At 42.9% G+C, this 14049-nt stretch overlaps 1 protein-coding gene across 2 annotated transcripts; it reads left to right on the forward strand.

Moving 5' to 3' along the window:
* Nucleotides 1-356: 356 nt before the first annotated feature.
* recql4 (RecQ helicase-like 4) lies at nucleotides 357-11398 on the forward strand. Of its 2 annotated transcripts, XM_076105670.1 has the most exons (28): nucleotides 360-988; nucleotides 1200-1233; nucleotides 1350-1465; nucleotides 1569-1715; nucleotides 1847-2010; nucleotides 2700-3819; nucleotides 3902-3984; nucleotides 4062-4161; nucleotides 4258-4423; nucleotides 4649-4759; nucleotides 5134-5301; nucleotides 5412-5504; nucleotides 5593-5729; nucleotides 5879-5962; nucleotides 6202-6390; nucleotides 6760-6942; nucleotides 7121-7322; nucleotides 7439-7632; nucleotides 8078-8161; nucleotides 8328-8465; nucleotides 8559-8687; nucleotides 8853-9123; nucleotides 9268-9397; nucleotides 9552-9712; nucleotides 9985-10162; nucleotides 10328-10475; nucleotides 10587-10695; nucleotides 11028-11398. In XM_076105670.1, the coding sequence occupies exons 1-28, from the start codon at nucleotides 905-907 to the stop codon at nucleotides 11147-11149; spliced, it is 4845 nt and encodes a 1614-aa protein (XP_075961785.1). In that variant the 5' UTR covers nucleotides 360-904; the 3' UTR covers nucleotides 11150-11398. The 2 variants fall into 2 exon arrangements, 1 of the variants encoding a protein (XP_075961785.1); XR_012957621.1 differs by lacking the exon at nucleotides 11028-11398 and having other exon boundaries at nucleotides 357-988; nucleotides 9985-10182; nucleotides 10587-10694.
* Nucleotides 11399-14049: the final 2651 nt, after the last annotated feature.

Consider the following 14049-nt stretch of genomic DNA (forward strand, 5'->3'; position numbering starts at 1 on the left):
GTATATTCATTACATGGTGTCTTTGAATTTCAAGATCAAAAGTGCTGAGACTACAGTATGTCAATAAACTACATTTTTTAAAAGATTTTTAGAACAATGTATTTTAAATAGACAATGGCTAAAGTTGAAGTTTTGTCTAAACCTTTAATATCAATTATTTCTTTATAATTTTTTTATTTATCTAAATCTGCAAGGAAATTAAAGTTATCAAATAAATGTGAAGTAAAAAGTACAATATTACCTCGGTGATTATGAGTCCCTGTCCCTTTAAGAAGAAGGCGGAGTCTAGTGGATCCGGCAGGAAGTGGTGCCTGACAGGCTCAATCCCGATCCCTCTGAATAAACCAAACCTAAACGGATGTATTAGAAATTCAAGAGATTCATAACTATTACACAGACTATTGTTTACAAAAATCGATATTGTCGTTGTGTTCTCATCGCTAATAAAGTATTTCACCTTGATTAAGTCCGTATAGAAACAGAAACCTATATTTTGTGAGAATGGGGGATACAAGAAGGAACCTGGCAACACAAACTGTCATTTTTCCGGCGCGGGAAAAATCGTAAACAAGACACACGGCAGAAGAAAGCCCTTTAATGCAGTCTTCTAATATGATAGTTACGCACTAACTCTACATTTATTTGTTTTCCTCGTTTGAGTCGCTATAACTATACAGGAGAAGAAGAAGCTAAAGTAACTCACCGTTACTTTAAAAAAAAGCTTTCGCTGCTAAATTCAGAAAAACGCTTAGAAATAATGTTGCGTTTATAACGTTAGCGAGCTATCGTGTTGCTGTAACGTTAGCTTTCGCCTGACAGATGCTATCTAATTATGTAAGTTAATCATTTTAGTTAACATTAAAGCTATTTAAATCTGACAGTTATAGACCCTGTTAACGTGACCATGGATCGATACAACGAGGTGAAGCTTCAGCTGAAAAGCTTTGAGCAGGGCTTTGTTAAAGACCACCGGAGGAAACCAAACAAGGTAATGTAAACCATAAACGTGAGCCGAGAGTCAGCAGGCAGTAACATAATGTCAACCCCATAGATATAGAATGTAATTATATGATATGATATGTTTTGTTTTTATTGTTGTTTACGTTTCGTTATTGATCTGTTGGTCCACTGGACATGGCACGTGCTACAGACAGTGTTGCTGTGTTAGTTAGTTTATTAAGATGCTCTTTCATTTCCAGGAGGACATTGACCAAGCTCCAGAGGAGACCAGACGTGAGTAGGATCCATAACTTGCAACACCAATAAACAAAAGTATCTTTTGTCCATCTCTAGCGTAGACAATGTGTTTAGAAGACATGAGCATAACACATGGTGTGTCTCAATCCCAGAGCTGTATAAAGAATACCGCAGTTTGAAACAAGCCAAAGAAAACAGCAGCAGTGATGCAGCCAGCGGGCATGCTGAACAGGCCACAGCTACAGCTGGGATCAACACAGTCCAGAAGGTAGTTTGGGACTCTGGGTGTTTTAAAAAAAAAACAAACGTATACAAGTAAGACAATTTGTTTCGTACGTCTGTGACGATCTGCTGGTTGTTGATCTACGTAGGAGGCGGACTGTTGGGGTGCCCATCTGAACCGCAGTTCACAGCCTACATCGTCTCCCAGACTGACACCCGAAGATAGAGACAGTCTGAAGGCGTCTGCCCAGTACTATGGCATGAAGCTTAAAAACAACCTGGCGACACTCAGTAAGGTGAGACACACTTTGAAAGAACACGGACCATACCCCATCATGATAAGAGAGAGAACTGTACACTTAAAAACTCCTGCCACCTCATCTGAGACCTGTAAAAATGATTTCCTTATTTTATTTTGATATTCCAGGAGAGACCTGTCTCACTGAAGAAATCTGTCGTTCCCGGTCGGGTGCCTCTTAACTCCTTGAAAGACGGACAAATTGGACAGTCAAACAGCCCTGTTGTTGTTGCTGCTGCTGCCGCTGTCAAGATCACTTCCTGTGCCCCCAAATCCAGCCCTTTCACACCAAGGTAATGAAATGCAAGAAGGTATTGTGATGTTAGCTGCATATCATCCCTGCATTATTTGCTGATCGATATGTAACAGCATTTTATTAATATATCGATATTGTTTAGTATATTAAATATATTCCAGAGTCCAAGATGACATCTACAAATATCTTGTTTTGTAGGACCAACAGTCCAAAACCAAAATATATTCAGTTTAAATCAATACAAAAGAGAGAAAAGCTAAAAATCTTCATATTGGAGAATTCTTGGCTTTTATTCTTCATTAATGGCGGAAAGGTTCAATTATTAAGATAGTTGATTGTTTTTCGATCAATTGATTGAATAGTTGTTTCAGCTCGAGTTGTATTATTTTCAACACAGACACTGATTTCTTAACCACGTGCTTAAACTGAGATACTTTGTCTCTGTTGTGATTTGGTTCATAGTGCTGTTGTCATTTCTTAAACAGACGCCACTTTGATGAAACTATTGCAACCTTTTGCAATTCTGAAAATGAAGTACCAAATATTGTATTAAATATGTCTTGTAATGTTCTTAATGAACTATGTACCCCGTATTTAATTGCATTTCATGCTCTTTATTAACACTACCAATAGTTGTGCAGCTGCCATTTCAAGTTTCCAAACCTGAAAACCATTTAAAACCTTTCTTTGAATAGAATACTTGTGTAATTGTGTCTTTCTTTACAGAAGATTTAACACTGGCCTGGGGTCCCTGGTTTCAAAGACACCCCAGAAAGTGGAGCCTGAAGAGCCATGTGAACCATTTGAGCCTGTCAGAGATTCTTGTGAAGAACCTGCCAGTGCTGCCAGTAGTTGTAGTAGTACTAGTAATATTAGTATTAAGAGTAGTACTAGTAAAGTTATCAGTTCACAAAATCAAAATGTCTCTCGTCCAGCTCCCTCTCCAGCCCGACCTTCTGCCTTGTTGTTGTCGTTATCTTCTCCACGTAGTGCAGGAAGTTCAAGAGGGGCCAATGAAACGACAGGAACTTCAGGAGACAAAAAAGAAACTGTTGAAACTTTAGGAACACCACATAAGGGTGTTGGTGAGGCAGGCGTTGGAACTTTGATTAGCTTGAGAGGAAGCCCTCAGGTTGTTGGAGGTTTCAGAGGAGGAATTGGAGGCAGGGGCATTGGAGGAAAGTCCTCTCCTGCCAGCAGACTGGGTTTTGTTGACAGGAAGTGGCTCGAGAGGTGTCAGGTGTTTGGAGAGATGGGGGCTGAGGTGAAGCCGGGAGCAGGCAACCAGGAGATGGAGCTAGAGAAAGAAGGAGAGGGAGAAAGGGGAAGAGAAACTGAAGGAAAAATCCAAATGAATGAAAGAAAGGGGGAAGAAGAAATGGATGCAGAGGGAGAAAGAACAGAGGCAGTAGACTTGGGAAGAGACAAAGGGTTTAAGAGCACCACAGGTGACAAAACAGTCAGTGATAGTGCACCCACATCTTCTCTAGAACACACTGGAAAAAACAGAGGAGGAGGGGAAGAGAAAACGATAAGGAAAGGAGGTGAGGAGATGGAAAGAGGATCGACGCCACCTTTAACGCCAGAAGACGACATTAAAGCTAGTCACAGATCCAACGATACAAGACAGAGAAGGAGGAAAAGGCAGAGACAGGGAGACGCGGAGGGAGACACGACAGAGGAGGGAGGAGTGAAGAAGAGGCGTAGGAATGGCAAAAAGAAAGAGGAGAGCTCTGATGTAAACCCGAGCCCAGCTCAAGGAGGAGGGAAGAAGAGGAGAGCCAAGAAAAAGGGAGACGAAGATGGAGAGGCAGAAGAAGAGAAAGAAACCACGGAACCAAAAAAGGTAAGTTAGTTAGTTTAAAATTCATCTCCACATACTGTGGATGCTGTGCAAATGAGTTAAAGACGGTATCATTCCTCTCAAGGTTCCTCAGGAGAACTTGTTAGGAGAAATAGAGGAGGAATTTGGAGCCAGGAGATCGTATCACACTCAGCCGGTCAGAGCCAGGTGAGGACAAAAACCACGTCCTGCTGCAAAACATCTCCGTTTGTGTTCCGTGTACAAACGATTCTTCATTTGTACAGCGGCAAGAAAGGCTTGGAGGGCAACTTTGTGAAGATCAATCTGAAGAAGAAATCTCACGTCAAAGGGTACGCCGTCAGAGGTGCAGGTCTACGGAAACAGGTTCGGTTTTTTGTGTCTCGGATGAATCCCTAATGTTTAGAAAATGTCATAAATCAAAACATTAAAGGTAAAACTGAACGTCTGTGTGTTTTTCAGATGTACATGCAGAAGTTCCAGCTGAAAGGCGAACGCTTCGGTGGAGGTGGAGGATTTTCTGGCAGAGGAAGGCGCGGTGGATTCAGAGGGGGGCTCACTCGACAGGGGGACACCTGCTACAAGTGTGGAGGGACCGGACACTGGGCCATGGACTGCAAGGGACCAGGTAATACAAAGAAAACTAATACAAGTGGACTGTGGACGCTAATTCATCTCCTCGATTAATATTATTCTTTATGGTGTCTGACAATTATCAACTAAACCAGACTGATAACATTATCAGACCGAGCTGAACGCATCATGCCGGTGACGGTAGATTCAGCTGTTTCACGACAGACTGTAAATATCACCGATGGATTGTTGGTGTTGATGAGCAGACCTTGTTTTGTAGCTCCTCCCCCTCCTGTTCCCGAGGACCAGCCCGCTGAGGAGGAGCCGTTTGAACTGCCCACCCTGGAAGAGGTTGCGAGGGCAACAGGCACACTGCAACCTCAGCCACTGGGTACGCCTGTTGAACTCACTGTTACCGAGCGCGCCGCTTTCCACCTCAACTCAACTGTTTTCATGTGACGGTCTAGTTCTAAATAATGAAAAATGTAGTAATGGAGGTTTTCAGGTTTGTCTTGTTTGTCAGATCAATTATATTAAATGACAATTTTGTAGGTTTACATCAAAATTTTGCATGAAAAACATCTTTTATCACTTTATTGTCATGTAAATACAATTTATTTCTCCGTTTCTTTTATTACGTCTTGCACGTTAGCTACAGGAATCAATACAACTTTGCAAACCAGCTCACAATTTTGAGGGAACAAAATAGTCAATTATTACTTCACACAGCTGTTTCTGAGTATGTTTGTCGTGTGTGTGTTCCAGTGTCGTCTCCCAGCGTCACAGAGGAGCAGCCGCACCAACAGAAGGAGGCGGACGGTGACCATAAAGACGAGGTGTTGCTGAACGTTATTCGTCCTGACTACGAGCGCCCCGCTCCTCCACCACCAGTGGAACCACTTTATGATGTCGGAGATGATGGGAAAGTCCAGGGTAAACACTCATTGTGTTGCTTATAATAATAAAAATAAAGAAAGTTAGACAAACTGTACATTTGCTCAAAAGTTAACGTTTTCTTTGTGGGAACGTGTGTGTGTGTTTAGAAACACCTGCTGAGGTTTTCGCAGCTCTGAAAGACCTCGGCTATCAGTCCTTTAGACCAGGACAAGAGGAAGCCATCATGAGGATCCTGTCAGGTATGCACAGTACTCACAGATACAAACACACATGTGTACATCTATGATCTCTTGTGTTCATGTCTGCCTCGCTCACTTGTTCCTCCAGGTCTCTCTACCCTCGTAGTGCTGTCAACAGGGATGGGTAAATCGTTGTGCTATCAGCTCCCGGCCTACCTGTACGCTAAGAGATCAAAAAGCATCGCTCTGGTCATTTCACCTCTCGTCTCACTAATGGACGACCAGGTAGTCGCCTTCTCTCACACGCACAAACAAAAAGACTTCACATGAAGTGAACCATTTAAACAGCGATGCAGTTAACTAATTCTGTTGTGACTGTGTCCTGTGTGTGTTTGTGTGTGTGTGTGTGTGTGTGTGCGTGTGTGTGTGTGTAGCTGTCTGGCCTGCCAGCCAATCTGAAGGCAGCCTGTATCCACTCCAACATGACGATGAAACAGAGAGAAGCTGCGATAGAAAAGGTAACGGACACAAGAGCAGCAAGACTTCAGAGTCGGAGGAAACGTTACATTTGTAGGTTTTAAACTCCAACATCTTCCTGCGTGTCTCAAAAAAAATGATCTACAATCTAGAATCAAAAGCCATGCTTACATCTAACAAGTTTCAAAACTCTTTCAAGAGAGAAATCTCAAACCATCATGTGTTATTATTACGTGTTAGTATTTTCGGCCTAAAATGTGTCCTTCCTTTGTTTCTCCAGGTGAAGTCAGGCCAGGTGTGTGTGTTGCTCCTCTCTCCAGAGGCTCTGGTTGGTGGAGGCCGTTCGGGTTCCGGGTGTCTGCCCTCGGCTCAGGAGCTCCCCCCTGTGGCCTTCGCCTGTATAGACGAAGCTCATTGTGTCTCAGAGTGGTCTCACAACTTCAGGCCCTGCTACCTGAGACTCTGTAAGGTGAGTTAATGGTGGTGTACTTCTAAGACTGTTTTCATTTAATTTGAGGGAAAACAACATCTGGACTTTAGGAAGAGATATGAACAACCCAAGTTAAGCACGACTTTCCACACACCGACACTAGTTCTCTCTAAAATCTGATTCAAAAGTCTGAAACCAACACGAGATATTAAGAAAAATATGTTTTCATAAATCAGGATATTCTGCAGTGCCTGCATGTTTTTGTCAATCTGCTTCCATACCCGATGAAACTAAAATCTTGAGCACCAGTGTTGGTTTATCAGCATACAGACACATAAACATCCTAGTATGTGCGAGCGATTACCGCAACTGTCACTAAAAAACGACATGATGTATGTGTGTTTGTAGGTGCTAAGGGAGCGGTTGGGAGTGCAGTGCTTGCTGGGACTCACAGCCACGGCCACGCTGTCCACTGCTCTGGACATCGCACGGCATCTGGACATCACCGATCGAGACGGCATTGCGGTCCGATCTGCAGCAGTGCCTCCGAACCTGCAACTGTCTGTGTCCATGGACAGAGACAAAGATCAGGTGTGATGAGTAGCATGTGTCTCACACAAATTTAATTATAGTGTGTCTAAATATTCTTAGACCTCTGTAAAAGTGTAGTTGTCCATATCCACAGCCCCCCCCCCCCCCCATGTGTCCACCTAGACACAATCGTAGCTTACTCAATGTTTCTCTCCGTCTCCTGTATTTGTCTTTGTAGGCTTTAGTGTCCCTGTTGAAGGGCGATCGTTTTGGTTGCCTGGACTCCATCATCGTCTACTGCACCAGAAGAGAGGAGACGACCCGCGTGTCGGCGCTGCTCAGGACCTGCCTGAACGGAGTGCTCGTGAAGGAAAACAAACAGACCAACATCAGCAGTCAGACGCAACACAACCCCGTAGGACAGAGAAAGAAAGAGCTGGGTAAAGGAGGAATAACTCGTGTCTTTGATCGGAAAGCTGTCTGAATCTGTCAAAAAGCATTTACTCCATCTGATATTTTCTACTCATTTCTTACTGCTGTGTGTTTCTACATTTAGCAAGGAAGAAGATCCGTAAACCGCTGAAATGGCAGGCGGAGTCGTACCACGCCGGCCTGTCGGCGTCAGAGCGCCGTCGCGTCCAGAACAACTTCATGTGCGGGGAGCTCCGACTAGTGGTCGCCACTGTGGCGTTTGGCATGGGCCTCGATAAATCCGACGTCCGCGGTATCATCCACTATAACATGCCGAAGGTGGGTAGAGGTTTGATTTATGTAAAGCAAAAACACACTTTGGAACATTTTACATTCAACTTTTACGTGTAATCTACAACAGTGTTCGGTTTGAAAACATTTTTGTGAACAAGAGAAAACGTAGAAATTCATTTTATCACAAGGTCCATTTGGCAGTTGTTCTGGAGCTTTCGTTCATGTCATATAATCTTTATCAGCAGATGGAGTTTGTCATGCTCTGGTAGATGTTCAAATTTCCATTTTTATGGTGAAAATTAAACACACCTGTTTTCTACCCGTTATAAATCTAAATAGATACAAAAGGTACTTTGTCCGATCGATTCCATTCGATCTTAAACCCAGATTTTACATCCAAAACCTTAACTCTGTGCTAAAACTAGGGCCCACAAGTCTTTGTCTATGTCAGTATTCCCTTACTGGTGGTAACTGCTTTTCTGTTTTTCAGAGCTTTGAGAGCTACGTTCAGGAGATCGGGAGGGCAGGAAGAGACGGAGATCCAGCGCACTGTCACCTCTTCCTGGACCCTGAGGTGAGACTGTGGTTATCTGTCAGTAAAACAGTATATAACAGTAAAACATGGTACAAATGTATTTGTATACAATTCAATACTCTTCCGGTGTGGCTCTCTTCTTTAGTGCTGTCACCTACAGTACACAGTATATTTTGGGTATAAATAATGATGTGTGTGTCTGTAGGGTGGGGACCTCCATGAGCTCCGCCGTCACATCTATGCGGACACAGTGGACTACTACACAGTCAAGAAACTGGTCCAGAAAGTTTTCCCTCCATGCAAATGTAAACAGATACACCAGAAACAACGGCAACTGGAACAGGTGTGTGTGTGTGTGTGTGTGGTTTAAATACTGTTCAATAAGCTGAGAGACCATGGTAGTACAACAACAACACTAAACTGTCTGTGTGTAAAGGACATTGAAGATTCCGAGCTGATGGAGATGATGGAAACGATGGATGCGTGTGATCAGGAGAGCAGCCTGAACCCTCACACTCAGCAGCACGTAGAACAGACAGACACACCATTACTGTCTACTGCACAGGTAACTCAAAAAGAAAAAGCTCTTTTATGTCTTTTTATTCACTCTTTCACCCAATAAGAGACCATTCAAATGCAGTAAATAGAAGTTTTTTTTGTAGTTGTATGTAAAAATAAACCAGAATCTTGGACAAAGTGATGAACGATGTGTCCTTGTTTTCACCGCAAGGAGCCGTCACATACCGATGCGGCGGGACGGCCCCTCCAAGACGGTAGAGATGAAGGAGAGGAAAAGGAGGAGCAGAAAGAGGAGCAGACAGCTGAACATGAAGCTGACGGTTCGATGAAGCACAGCGACGTGGAGGCAAAAGGAGCTGTTGATTGGCTAAGGGACCAGGAAGAGGAAAGCAGCGATTGGCCCAGAGAGCGAGTGTGTCACACGCATGAGCGAGCGATTCCCATCCAAGAAACTGTGGAGGCTCTGGACATCACAGAGGAAGGTAAGTGGAAGCGAGAGCATGAACATGAATGAATAGCTCAAAACTAAAATAGTTGTTGATGAGTAGAACAAGACCTAACTGTGGAAAATTCCCCTTTCTTTCTTTCTTTCTTTCTTCCTTCCTTTGCGTGTTTGTGTATTTTAGGTGTAGAAACGCTGCTCTGCTATCTGGAGCTGCATCCCCAGCGCTTTGTCGAGCTTCTCCACCCGACGCTTTCTGTGTGCAAAGTCAGCTGCTATGGTGGACCAAGACAGCTCCAGAAAATCACTAAAATGTATGAAATATGCTCCGATATGGGGCACTGAAAATGATGCACAGTCTGCAGCATCTGAGCATAATTATGCGTTTGTTTGTAAACAAATACACAGTTATACGTAGATGTCATCAGATATTTCAAATGACAAAACACTGTTCAATCTGTTCCACAGCTGCCCTCCGATTGCTGTGGTGTTGGCCAGAAGGCGGATGGCGGGCGAGCGGGTGGAGACCTTCGATCAGCTGGAGTTCGATGTTGTCGAGGTTGCGGACACTATGGGATGGCAGCTTGCTCTGGTGAAGAGAGGAGTCCGACAGCTGCAATGGAGCAGTGGTAACTCTTTTACTCTCTTTGAATCCGTCAGCAATAAATCTTTGTGTTCAATGTAACAAAAACCTCGAGGAAATATCCTCACAGACACAAAAGCACAGCCGGGAAAACAACGTCATAGTTTGAATTGTCCCACTGTAGTTAATCGTACTGGTGTAGTTGAACCGGTCTGACTCAAACGGTCAGCCTCTAACCTCCTTTCCTGTGTGTTCTCTTATTATACAAACTGACGAATAGAGACACTCGCCAGTGAATCACAAATGTTTGTGTTTCAGTTGGCGGACGTAGCGGCGTCCACGTTGAGTTGTCCTCCTTATCTTTCTACTTCCGTTCCTTCGGCGACCTCAGCGACGAGGAGATGGACAGAGTTTGTCACGTCCTCCATAATCGAGTGCAGAACCAAGAGAGAACGCAGCTCTACCAGCTGACCGCCTGCTTCAAGGCCTTCAAAAGGTCCACGCCTTCACTTAAATGTATCATTAAACACTCTTTTCTTTTCTCTTTGAAAGGCTTTTTCAGACTCCTAAAAAGATCAATTGTTATCCTCCTTATTGGTCAGCATGCTTGTCTACATTACCTTGCGTCCGTGTGTAACTTTGTGCGCGCGTTGTGTTGCAGTGTTGCCTTCCAGAGCGTAGTGTCCTGTCTCGAAGATCTGGATGAGAGTCGCAGTCTCCATCTGAAAGACCTCCTCTCCGAGTACTTCGACAAGAGGCGGGACCGAGGCCTCGCGCCAGTGGACATCGAGGAGCTCGACAAATACAAGGTCAAACACACACACACAGAGCGGTTATCGGGAGTTAACAGCTGAATTTCTGTCTTGAATGTTCTGGATGTCGTGGTTTACATGTGTGTGTGTGTTTTGCATTGTTTTTAGTTGTTAGACTGGGAGAATCAGATCAGAGCGGACATCAGAAGTTTTCTCTCCAACCGAAGTGATGAGAAGTTTTCCGGAAGAGCTGTTGCTAGAATCTTGCACGGCATAGGTGAGAGAGCACACGAAGCTCGCAGTATGTACGTCCGGTTGATCACAGGTTTAACACTGCTCAGTGCATCGTTTTTGATTTGTTCAAAGAGCGTATAAACCACAGAGCTTTGTTCTATAACAATTCTGCGCCTGAAGCCAAAGCTATTCAGGAAAAAAGGACTCTTGACCTGTAGAGGGTGTTAGAGGATCAATGAATAAATTGTGAGCTCGACAGTGAACAAAATATATCTATAATATATATTTAATATATTAGATTGTCAGTAAACCGACATAAAGTGCATCAAGTTGTCAGCTGTGGATCCACATCTGTGCTTCATTTCTCTGTTTCAGGCAGTCCTTGCTATCCTGCTCAGATCTACGGCAGGGACCGACGCTACTGGAGGAAGTACATCCAGTTTGACTTCAACCAGCTGATCCGACTGGCCACGCAGGAGATCATTCGCTTCAAGTGAACGACCAAGTGCAACATACACATGTCTGCACCGTTCACTTACTCCCTCGCTCGTACTCTTCGGTCTGGTTTTGATGGATTTGATAGATTAAACACTTGTTTTGTGTCTCATATCAATTTTATTCAATCATGTTGAATTATTTAATCTGTGCTGTTTTCTACAATGTTAAGTGTTTATACATAAAAAAAAAGATACTTTTGTTTTTCTTTGAAGACTGTAATTAAATAAATAAATTGTTCTATTTTTCTAGCTTTGTCTTTCATTGACATTTATTTAAATACTTCAGGAATATCTCCTCAGAATAGAACTGATTTGTGTCGCATAGATGATAAGCTCTTATCTTGTTTTATTACTACATGGACTCAAACCTCAGAGAAAATAAAAGTCCTGACCCAGAAAGAACGAGGAAGTAAAAATATAATTTCTCTTTTTATTGTACCATCCCACTGTCACAATGTCACTGTTGACTCAAGAAACTTTAAACGCAAATATTAACTTATATTGACTGAGATACAGCTCTTGTTAAACGTTTTGTGTAATGATTCGTTACTTTATGAAGTTGTGTGTGTGGAGTTTTTTTCCTCGGTTTCTCTCATCTTTGTTAAATATTTACTCAACTTCAGCGGACAGGTGAATTATAAACGGGTTTAAATTGTGTCTCGTTACTGTAAAGAGTAATAATAAAGCAAAGTATTGTTACTGTGGTTGAATTAATCCGGTTAAAAAGCTCAAACATGCTCTTTAGAATGAGCTATGCTAACCAGCAGTGCCTGAGCTCTCTGTGTTTTAACAGTGGACTCTGGCTTTCACATATCTGCTATCATGACTGACAGCATGTCATAAAATGTGGCGAAATCTGCCTAATGAGCATATGTATGTATGCATATCAGGAGTCTTTGGCAAAATGATGAGAAGAGACGTTGAATTGGAGTTGCAACCCAGCGGGAAGTGTTTTAATGAGCACACGTTCAACATTCAACAAAATCCAATGTATTACTTTTCACAGATTACTCTTCTAGTCAAATTCACCTCCTTAAGTCACTTTCCACCAATCAAACCAGTCGGCTGAACCACAAACAAAGCACATGTGGTCTCTTCACTATATCATGCCCTCATGTTTTCGTTTGGGTCAAGATAACCTTTTGGCAGAACACACGATTTGTGTACGGGAAATGTTTTGATACAAATAGGAGTGATAGATTACAATCTCTCTGGCGCGCCTTAATCGCTTCCTAAGAATGATTTTATGAAACCAAATGTGTTCAACATAACAAGTTATATAAACCGTTTTCTTATGAGACCAAATGTGTTCAGTTCAATGCTAAGTTATATGATGATTTTCTTCAACAGTTTCAAACTCTAGCAGCAAACTGAGCTGTAGAGATGGAAACAAACCTCAACTCAGACAAACTTTCATGGTGATTTTCCCGCCACGCATTAAGTATTCAAGGGGATAATATACTGTATCACTGTGGGAGAAACAGGAAATGGAAAAACTGGGTCATGCAGTCCGCCTTTTCTGGGAAAGGTCAGTGGCAATGATGTTTAACAATGCATCATTAACAGCCCCTCCTCGGGAATGTTTTTAAATTTAACAAGACTGTCACTTTGGAAGCAGCAGAGTTAACTATTCAGAAAAACCAAACACAAGAGTCTCGCAGGAAGTAAAGGGATGGTTGTCCCCTCAGATGCTCGTTGAGAGCCCTCAGCCTGACCAAAGTTTTTGGGTATGCTCGAATGGATGGCGGCCAATATACAATTCAACATTTTCAAAACAAATCAATCATCCTCATGGTCTGTAATTGCGAGCCTTTTGTGCAAACCAGATTTTACTGCGTATGTGTCGTACCCCATTGATTTGACGCCGTGGCATCTCCTCTTTCAAGCCTCCTGAGGCCAGCTCCTCTGGGAGGCCGTACTTTGAGCTAACGCATCTTTAGTTTAGCGTGTTAGCATGCTAACATTTGCACATTAGCAGTAAACACGAACTGCGGCAGAATGCCATTAGTTTTGCAGGTTTTTGGTCATAAACCAAAGCCCTGGATTGGTTCATCCTCTGGGGATCATGAATGTCTGTATAAAATGTCAACTCACTCTGTTCACTAGTTGAGATATTTCTGTCTTGACTAAAGTGCTGGACTGACAGACTGACTGAGTGATGACACCAGCATGGCTTTAAAAAAAGCTGAGATATAAGCAGTTTTTGTTGGCAGGATGCAGTGATGTAAGACTTGAACTCAACCACGTCATTGACAGTGAGCTCACCTTAAACCTAGAATGTGACCAGTACAATCACAGTCATATGCTATTATCTTGCTCCTTCCCTACATGCTGTTACTCAGCTGACTATTCAAACACTTACAGTAACCGTTGTGACCCTGACGTCTTCTTACCATCACCTCCGCTTAACAACAGCCATTCACTGAAATACTCACTTTCTGATGCAGCTCTCTGTGTCACTGCAGCATAAACATCTTTATGAAGTTGTAAAACTACCCATTCAGCCAAAAGATGTATTATGCAGTATGATTTATGATAAGCTCAAAGGTCCAGTTTTAGAGGTAATTATTAAGGATTTTATTGGGACCTCTGCAAACATACTGTAGAAGTTCAGAATTATGGATTGCTTGTGTTGGAGAGCTGACTGCAGGGAAATCCATTTCCCTCTGTCAGCAGCTACATGCTGTAATCTCCAATTGGTGTTTTTACGGCGCATGCTTAACCTAAATGTGGTCATTAAATGGGTAATTCTGTCTGAGAGAATGTCGGCCATCTGTCATGCTGGTGGTTACACGAACACCACATCATGTACATTTTGTGTCTCCGTCTTTGCGTGATGAGTTGTCAGCGGACTCTGTCCCTAACGGAGACGTTCACCTAACCTGCAAGTTGAGGAGATT

The sequence above is a fragment of the Anarhichas minor genome, unplaced genomic scaffold, assembly GCF_050575085.1.
Source record: "Anarhichas minor isolate MPS153535 unplaced genomic scaffold, ASM5057508v1 ptg000033l, whole genome shotgun sequence".
In the NCBI taxonomy this organism is placed as follows: Eukaryota; Metazoa; Chordata; class Actinopteri; order Perciformes; family Anarhichadidae; genus Anarhichas; species Anarhichas minor.

Bases quoted from the DNA above. Each gene is read 5' to 3' on its own strand.
- recql4 (XM_076105670.1), top strand. From the start codon at position 905: ATGGATCGATACAACGAGGTGAAGCTTCAGCTGAAAAGCTTTGAGCAG. The intron at 6,943-7,120 runs GTGTGATGAGTA...TTGTCTTTGTAG, and splicing joins TGGACAGAGACAAAGATCAG to GCTTTAGTGTCCCTGTTGAA. The intron at 10,476-10,586 runs GTCAAACACACA...CATTGTTTTTAG, and splicing joins AGGAGCTCGACAAATACAAG to TTGTTAGACTGGGAGAATCA.